Raw genomic sequence first — 8,502 nt, 5'->3', positions numbered from 1 at the left:
ATAGTAAGAACCCACAATTTTTTTTTTAATTTGGAAAATTTTAGTTCAAGTAAATAAGTATAACACAGAAGGAAAAGGATAACTGCAAGTTCGCCTTTGTGTTATAAACTGCTTGTTTTATTCATCCACAACTGTAAAAAACAACTTTCTTAGGGGTGTCAAAGTTTCCCCCAGTATGGGGGTAACTTTGGGGTAACTTTGACAGGTAGGTTTTTTCAAGATGGCCGCCATACGAACGAAGCTGGGGGGGCACTCCATTTCAGATAAGAAAAGTACTCATATAGATCATAATTTTAATTTAAATGCTTAATATTTCTTTTAGGTTAATCCATTGAAATATGCCAGCAGTTTAAAATGAATTGAATTATTAATTATTTAAACGAAGCTGCTTGGCGTTGCAGAGTTTAAAATGAAAAATGTGTCAAAGTAGCCCCAGTTTACGGTAAATTAATATTATACATACCTAGTCCAGAAAAGTTTGGAGCATTTGAAGCCTTTTGAATGTTGCGTTCCATGATTTTAACAATGGGAATTATGTCTGAAGAATTTGCTTCACGTGAACTCAATCTGTAAATTAAAAATGATTTAGACGTTTAGAATAAAGGTAAATGTTAATGAAATAACAAATAAGTTTGTTAAGTCTGAAATATCATGAAAACAAATGAAATATCTACTTCTTTAAATAATGATGTAACAGGGGTTTTGAGTCAAAACCCCTGTTACATCATTATTTTTAATTTACAAAAAGCATGCCAAGGGTCAAAACTTTTGACCCTTGGCATGCTTTTTGTTGTACTTATATTATGAACCTGGAAAATAGTAACGTGGAATAAAATACCCTATGTGTAACTAGATGAGATCACTACTTTGTTCTACCGGTAACTGCGAAGATATTATTTTATTACTAGGCCCTATTTAATTTCTAGGCTTTAGCAATAGCAACTCATCTTGTGCATCTTTCTGTAAGGCTATTTATTGCCTACTGGTTTGCTTGTTGAGCATTTTTTAAAGTATGAATGAATGCACAAATGAATGATCATTAGAATGAGACAATGAGTAGACTGTGATACCTGCTCAAGATTCAAGAAGTATATTCTACACTTTCTGAAATAAAAGTTAGCTAATGAGCCTATTGATTCATTGAACTTTGGGCTTATTCTTATTCTATTTATCTTTACAAACATGTTTAAAGGTCTGTTTTTTTCATGAAAAAGTTTTTTCCGAAAAAAGTTTTTTTTTTCAGGTTGCAACCCTATTCACAACGTTATCAGACCTATAGCTATTTCAAAGTGAATCAAATAACTAAAAATTGTACTTACCTAACAGTTATATCATCAAAGCTTTTCAGGAGTGCTTGTAATTTTCCTATGATGCTCCATTTATTTGCATCAATTGATGGAAGACCAGGTACATCCATGCAGTAATTGACAAGTGCTGCTTTTTGTTCATATATTCTTTTGAGCATGTGATACTTGCTGTTCCATCTTGTCGCAACGTCTTGTTTTAGCTTATGTTGAGGGCAATTGTGTCTTTTTTGTAGCTCTAGTAGTTTCTGAGAAGCTTGAGGTGAATGATGGAAATGGGTTGCACATTCCAATAATATCTATTACAACACGTTGTTCAAAAACTGCATCATTGATAACAAGCTGCAATGTATGCAAGAAACAAGGTAGGCTCAGATACTGTGAATCATTGACAGCTTTTGTTACATTAGATGCATTATCATGAGATATGAAATGTATCTTATGACAGGGTATTTTGAAGTTTTCTATTACTTCATCAATCAAATCTGCAATGTTTTTGGCAGAGTGTTTTTCAGGGAATGGTTTAATAGACAATGCAATGGTGTCCTTGACAAAGTCTTTGGTGAGAGTATGCCCAGTTACACTCATAAAGCAATCATTGGACAAACTGGTCCATATATCTGTCGTCAAACTGATATTTTGCGCATTGCTCACAATGCCTTGTACTTTATTGTGCACTTTTTCATAAAGCTCTGGGATAGTTGTGTTAGAGATGTATTTCCTGCTTGGGATCTTATAGTTTGGTTTTAAGTGATTAAGGAGCCTAGCAAATCCCAGATCTTCTACAATAGAAATAGGTTGACAATCTATTGTGATCATTTCAGCAATATATTTGTGTACCTCTTTTGCTGGAGCACTGTTGATGTCCCAAATCTTTTTGTACTGGAGAGTAGCTTCAAGAGTTGGCTGTTGAGATACCTGTTTTGCACTTGAACAGCCTGTTTGACTTTGACTAGAAGTTGAAGTTGAAATTTTTAGCTTTTTGGTAGGTGGAACATTTAAGAATGAGGCAAGTGTTGGGTTTGATTCAGCTGCTTTTTTCTGCTCCAATTCGGCATTTCCAAACTCATCAGGATGTTTATGTTGAAGATGCTTTCTAATATTTGTTGTTGTTTGGGTTTGCCTGTTTATTCCTCCTCTGCTTAATATTGTATTACAGAAATTACAGGATACTTTTGAAGAATCATCTTTGCATACTGTCACTAGATTCCATATAACACTTTGCTTTGACTTAGGCATTATTGCTAATTCTGGCAATTCTAATTGTAATTTAATAAATTTATCACAATATTGACTATCTGAAAAATGCAAGTTCAAATATCAAATATAAATAAATAATTACAATAAATAAATATTAAGAATGAGATCGAAAAGGGTAATAGGATAATAGCCATCAGCTAGCTCTCTTCTCTTCTTACATAAGACGCAAATGATTCCACAACCACATGGCGTGAAAGACACCCTTTACTTTATATATTTATATAATTATTTATTTGTTTCATGAATGAAAGTAATTTAACTTAAATTTTCTCTCAAGGTATCGGTATCGGTATCGGTATTTATTTTTCAATACCGATACCGATATACCGATACCTTCTATTTTACCGATACCGATATATACCGATACCGATAGCTTGAAAATAAACCGATATTTACCGATACCGATACCGAAGCTTCGGTACATCACTACCCCCCAATGTCCCACTTGCCAAGTAGTTTTGACAATAAGACACATTTTGATTCAGTGCCCTGCATTCTCTAATAAGCGCAGGGCAAATTTTTTAACAGATTTATCTTTTAAAGAAATTTTAAGGGAGGAAGCTCATGTGAAGAATGTTTTAAAGTTTTTAAAAGACATAAATTTATTTTATGAAATTTAAAATTGTGTATTTACCTAGTTGTATTTTGCGGGAAGGGGAGCTATGCTCGTGATGTCCCGCCATTGTATCTCGCAGTGTCTAGTTTGTTTTTAAACTCATGAATGGTTTTTGCGCATACTATTTCATTATCCAGTTTGTTCCAAGTGTCCAAAACTCTATGTGGAAAACTGTTTTTCTTCAGTTCTCTTCTATAGCTATGTTTTTTTATTTTCTTTCCATGTCCTCTTGTGTTTCTTTTGTCCCAGTTAAGTAAGTTCTCTCTATCAAGTATCTCTGTGCCTTTCATGATTCTGTAGATGGTCAATAGGTCACCTCTCTCTCTCTTCTTTGCTCCAGTGTCGGTAACTCCAGTTTAGCCAATCTCTCCTCGTATGATAGGTTTGCAAGTGCAGGTGCCATTTTTGTAGCTGCTCTTTGGATTCTTTCTATTTTCTTTATATTCTTTATACTCTAATGTATATGAATGCTTGTGAGTGTATGTTGTTGACGTGTGTTCGTGAATGTTTTTTGTTTTAACTGTTTTACTTGAATTTTTATCTAAGATAAATATGCGCTGAATGGCCTACTGGCTCCGGTGCTTGGCCTTCGAGCCAAAAATTCCATAAATCAATCAATCAAAATTCGCAACCCCCTAGGACCGCATTTATCATAAAGAAATCAACTCTTACAAATTACTCTGGAAAAATTCTACTGTTAGTAGACATGACAATGCATCATCCTACAAGTTTTTATTGCTCTACTCACCATGGTTGTCTCAGAATAATAACCGATAGTTGGAGAAGATTGTGGTAGTGGCAACTCTCTGCCTCTCTGGCACGGGTGCAGCGTGGTGTTTTATGAAGGCAGTATGATGTGGGAAAGCATGGCTAGCTCTGGGGAGGTGCTTTTATATGTATTCTTACATAATGTAAGGCACTGCTCATGTTTTTACGTGTTTTCACATGTTTTACGTGTTTTCACTCATATTGGCTGATTATAGTTACATATGTTTTATCACTCATTATTCAATACGCACCCACATGTGAGTATTTATACAGCCATGAACATTCTTATCTTACACTTATATTATTTACTATAGGCCTTACCTCACAACCAAATATGGCAGCGCTACCAATGCTGGCGCGGTCTCTATTAGCGCTCAAAGTAGCTGTCCCATTTAAGGACTGTCAGACGTTTGCGACACAGTCCTGTTTAATGCCTGTCGGATTAGATGGGTTAACAGATGTAACTGTAAAAGCGAGAAAAGTACTCAATCTCCTGGGATCATTGGATGTGACAAAAACCTCAGGTCCTGATGGGATCTCAAACTGGATACTTGAAGAATGTAGGGAACAACAAGCAGACAAGAACCACAGTATTATTACATGTTTTTTGAAAGAAGGCATTGTGCCATTTGATTGGAAAAGGGCAAACATGGTGCCAATTCACAAACATGGAAACATCACTCGGTGGCGCAGTTGGTAGAGTCCCAGACTGTCAGTATGGCAGTACTGGCAGTACCTGGTTCAAATCCAGCCCAGGGCTGAAATTATTTCAGTATCACTGCGCTTCGAGTCGTTACTCCAACTCTCGTGAGCCTGGGAGTTGGGGTGTGTGTGCGTGTAAGGTCATAGCATTACCCATAGATCGGTCATACGAGCTTTGAGCTCTCTTCCGGGAGGGAAATAACTGTCGATCACGAGTCCAACACATGATCCAAAGACCAAGGTGAATCACTAAATGATAGGCCGGTATTGCTAACCAGCACAATAGTGAAATTATGTGGGAGGACTGAAAGATTGATGGACCAAGTATCTTGAAAAGATGAACATTCTGATAGACCGTTTGGCCTCAGATATGGAAGGTCATGCATGTCGAACCTTTTAAGCTTTTACTACAAGAGTGATTGATGTGCTGCAAGAGAGGTGGGTGGACTGTGTGTACCTGGATCTAGAGAAGGCATTTGGTAAAGTACAGTACTACCTCTCATTAACAGACGTTAATTAGCTGTGTTTGTGGTGTTTTCAGTGTTTTTGTTGCTGTTGTTTAGTGCTGTGCAATCACTATGCCACCCAAAAACCACTCTAAATCAACGGATTATTCACATCAACGGACACCATTACCCACCTTTTAGTCCATTAATGAGAGGTAGTACTGTACTTCATGGTCAGTTTGTATGGAAATTGGAGTATGTTGGAGAACAGAGAGGCAAACTGTAAGAATGGATTAAAGACTTTTTGAAGGAAAGACATGAGGATAGTAAAGGACAAGATGTCAAGCTGGAGAACAGTAACAAGCGGAGTTCCACAAGGTTCAGTGCTTGCACCAATAATGTTTGTGTTAATGACATGTTGGAAGGAACAACAAGCTATGCCAACATGTTTGCAGATGATGCAAAAATCATGAGAAGAGTGAAAAATGAGGACAGTAGAATATTGCAAAAATATCTAGATGCTATATTTGCATGGAGCCAAGAATGGGAATTGAAGTTCAATACCAAAAGATGTAAAGTACTGGAAATGGGCAATAGTGGCAAAAGGCCATCCTTAAAATATTCCCTCAGAAGTGAACATATTACAAAAGCAAAAGAGATGAAAGACTTGGGAATGTTGTTAAAAGACAACCTGTCACCTGACAGACATATCAGCAGGATTGTGGGAGAGGTATATGGAATACTGCATAAGATTAAAATGGTGTTCCATTATATGGATGAAGAGATGATGAAAAAAAAATCTTTGAAACTTTGATACTTCCAAGACTGGAATATTTGTCAGTAGTATGGTCCCCACACAGAGTGAAGGATATTAGCAAGATTGAGAGAATACAAAGGGCAGCATACTGGTCCTCAACCTGGCAATATATAAGCCATATGAGGAAAGACTAAAAGTACTGGATCTACCAGCTTTGAAAGATCGAAAACAAAGAGGTGACACAATTACGGTATTCAGGTCACTAAAGGGGATAGATTGCATTGATAGATGAGATCTAATTATAGATGGGAGGGCTTTAAGAAGTCATGGAACTAAATCAAGAAAGACCACATGTCAAAAGGATGTGAAGAAATAGTTTTCCATATAAATTTGTAAATATGTGGACTAGCTTAGGTGATATAGCCCAAACTCAAACAATACATGAGATCAGATATAAATATGATAATAGAAAATCAGATTATAGATTAAGTTGGAACTGTACATGAATTTGAGTCTAGGTATGTTAGAAAATTAGAGAATAGGAGACAGGACCCAACAAGTGTTGGTCCTTTCCTGTATACTACAATTAGGTAAATGTAATTAAGTAAATACCACACATCCACACAAAACACATTCACACTTGGATCACAAAACAAGCTTTTCTGGAGTAACCACCAAACTCCCAACTCCAAACCCTGCCAGACACTAGGCCTACAGAAAAATTCCTCCCGAGTAAAGCAAGGACCACATTAGTGCATCTACATTTAGGTCACCAGTGCTAAAACAATACCAACATAGAATATTTTGTTTTAGAAACAAACTGCCCTAGATGTAACTATCATGTAGAAGATACTGAACACCACAACTTACACTGCTCCACCATGGCCCTACTTAGACAACACAGCATTTCTCCCATGAGTGTTTTAGGAGTCAGTCCACTGGCTGTTGCTGTTTCCCTGTGAACTGTGGGTCTCCTGCAAGAGAGATCTGTGGTAATGGATTGATTGTGTTGATCTAATTAATTACTGTCCCCTAGATGACACGATGATGATATTTTGATGTTGAATGTTTCCTTCAAAGCATTTATAGGATGAGAATAAATTTGTATGTTTAGCAAAATATTCTTATCTATTTTAGATGGAAGAGACTTTCAATCAGGTCATCCTTATGGCCGAAGCCGCAAATGGATTGGGCGTGGGGGTGGTAGAGGAAGTGGTCGAGGATCCAGCACACCTCATTGTCATGGAGGAAGAGGGCAGGAGGTAGTTACTGGCCCTAGATATAGTAACAGACAGAGGCAGTCAAATTACACCAGATCACAGAAGACAAGCCATGGAATAGTGAGTATTAAAGCCTCAGCATACAATTATATTTTGCATATGTTAATAAAGTATTCAATTGTATGATGAATACTTTGTAAACCATCTTGGCAGTCAAGGCAGTCAAAATATAAACGCCAAATTCTTCAGTAACTTTAATTTGAAAGGTGGTCAGGTAAAATGTGGGTATCCTTTAGTATCATTGGCTTGTAGTTGTAGGAGGGGAACAATAGTCTATTGTCATTTCTCATTATGTGAAAAAGTGAAAGAAAAACAGAGTTGATAGAGATTTAGAGATAGGCCCAGTTTGAAGACTGGGTGTCATTTTCTTTGGAGTGCATCTCCAGATGAAGATTAGGATTTTGATAGATTTGATCATCAATCAATTTTGCCTAATGTTTTACTGACTGGAAACCTGCAGCCCCATAACAGCTCTCAGTAGTCCCCAAGCCTTCCCACAAATTCCTATAGGAAGAAATTTTGGACTGGTGTCTGAATTATATTAATGTGGGACAGATAGACTTTATTTGGCAAAGAATCAATATACATTTACCTAGTTGTAATATACGGGAGGGGAGCTATGCTCGTGGTGACCCGTCTTTGTATCTCTCCGCATCAAGTTTTATCTTAAAATCTTGTATAGTGTTTGCACATACTGTTTTATTGTCTAATTTGTTCCATGTATTAATCGCTCTGTGTGGGAAACTGTTCCTTTTCAAGTTTTTTCTATAGCTATCTTTTTTCAGTTTTTTTCCGTGTCCTCTCGTTTTACCGTTGTCCCACAGTAACAGGTCATTCCTGTCTAAAACTTCCATTCCTTTCATTATTCTGTAGATAGTCAGCAAATCTCCTCTTTCTCTTTGTTCCAGAGTTGGTAGGTTCAGTTTGGATAGTCTTTGCTCATATGTTAGTTCGGTGAGAGTCGGTACTAGTTTGGTTGTCGCTCTTTGTATCTTTCTAGTTTCTTAATATTCTTTTTGGTACTGGGTGTCCAAAGTGATGCTACGTACTCAAGTTTTGGTCTTATTAGTGTAGTTAGTATTTTTTTTATCATTTCTACATATAAGTAAATGCCACTTTGATTGACCTCAATAAATCGTAGTGCAGATAATGACAAGAACACACAGTTCGAAATAATAATTGCAAATTGCCGAGGATAACACAAAAAGCATGTACGCTTATTTCCATTGTGGTCCTCATGACAGTTTCTGTGCTACTGAAAATAATAGGAGGGGGAGCAGGCACTGGTTGTCAGCTCTTCTTTTGTTTAAAGGGATAATAAATACAATTGAATTTGATTAAGGGAGGTCATGAGCCCCTGGGGCTGCAC

The 8,502-nt window shown here is 36.8% G+C and overlaps 1 protein-coding gene across 2 annotated transcripts in view; it reads left to right on the top strand.

Moving 5' to 3' along the window:
- The window catches only part of mino (glycerol-3-phosphate acyltransferase mino), a 274,254-nt gene that overhangs the window by 37,465 nt on the left and 228,287 nt on the right, over positions 1–8,502 (top strand). The window contains exon 3 of one of the 2 annotated variants that reach the window (XM_076180071.1): positions 6,991–7,193. The exons of the other annotated variant lie outside the window; for it this stretch is intronic. Coding sequence (XP_076036186.1) covers positions 6,991–7,193 — 203 coding nt within the window. The remainder of the gene's footprint in view (positions 1–6,990; positions 7,194–8,502) is intronic. 2 annotated transcript variants of the gene reach the window in all.

Source organism: Oratosquilla oratoria, chromosome 43 (assembly GCF_046742065.1).
Source record: "Oratosquilla oratoria isolate Oo_2021 chromosome 43, ASM4674206v1, whole genome shotgun sequence".
NCBI classification, from domain to species: Eukaryota; Metazoa; Arthropoda; class Malacostraca; order Stomatopoda; family Squillidae; genus Oratosquilla; species Oratosquilla oratoria.
This window is presented reverse-complemented; position numbering and strand designations above follow the sequence as displayed.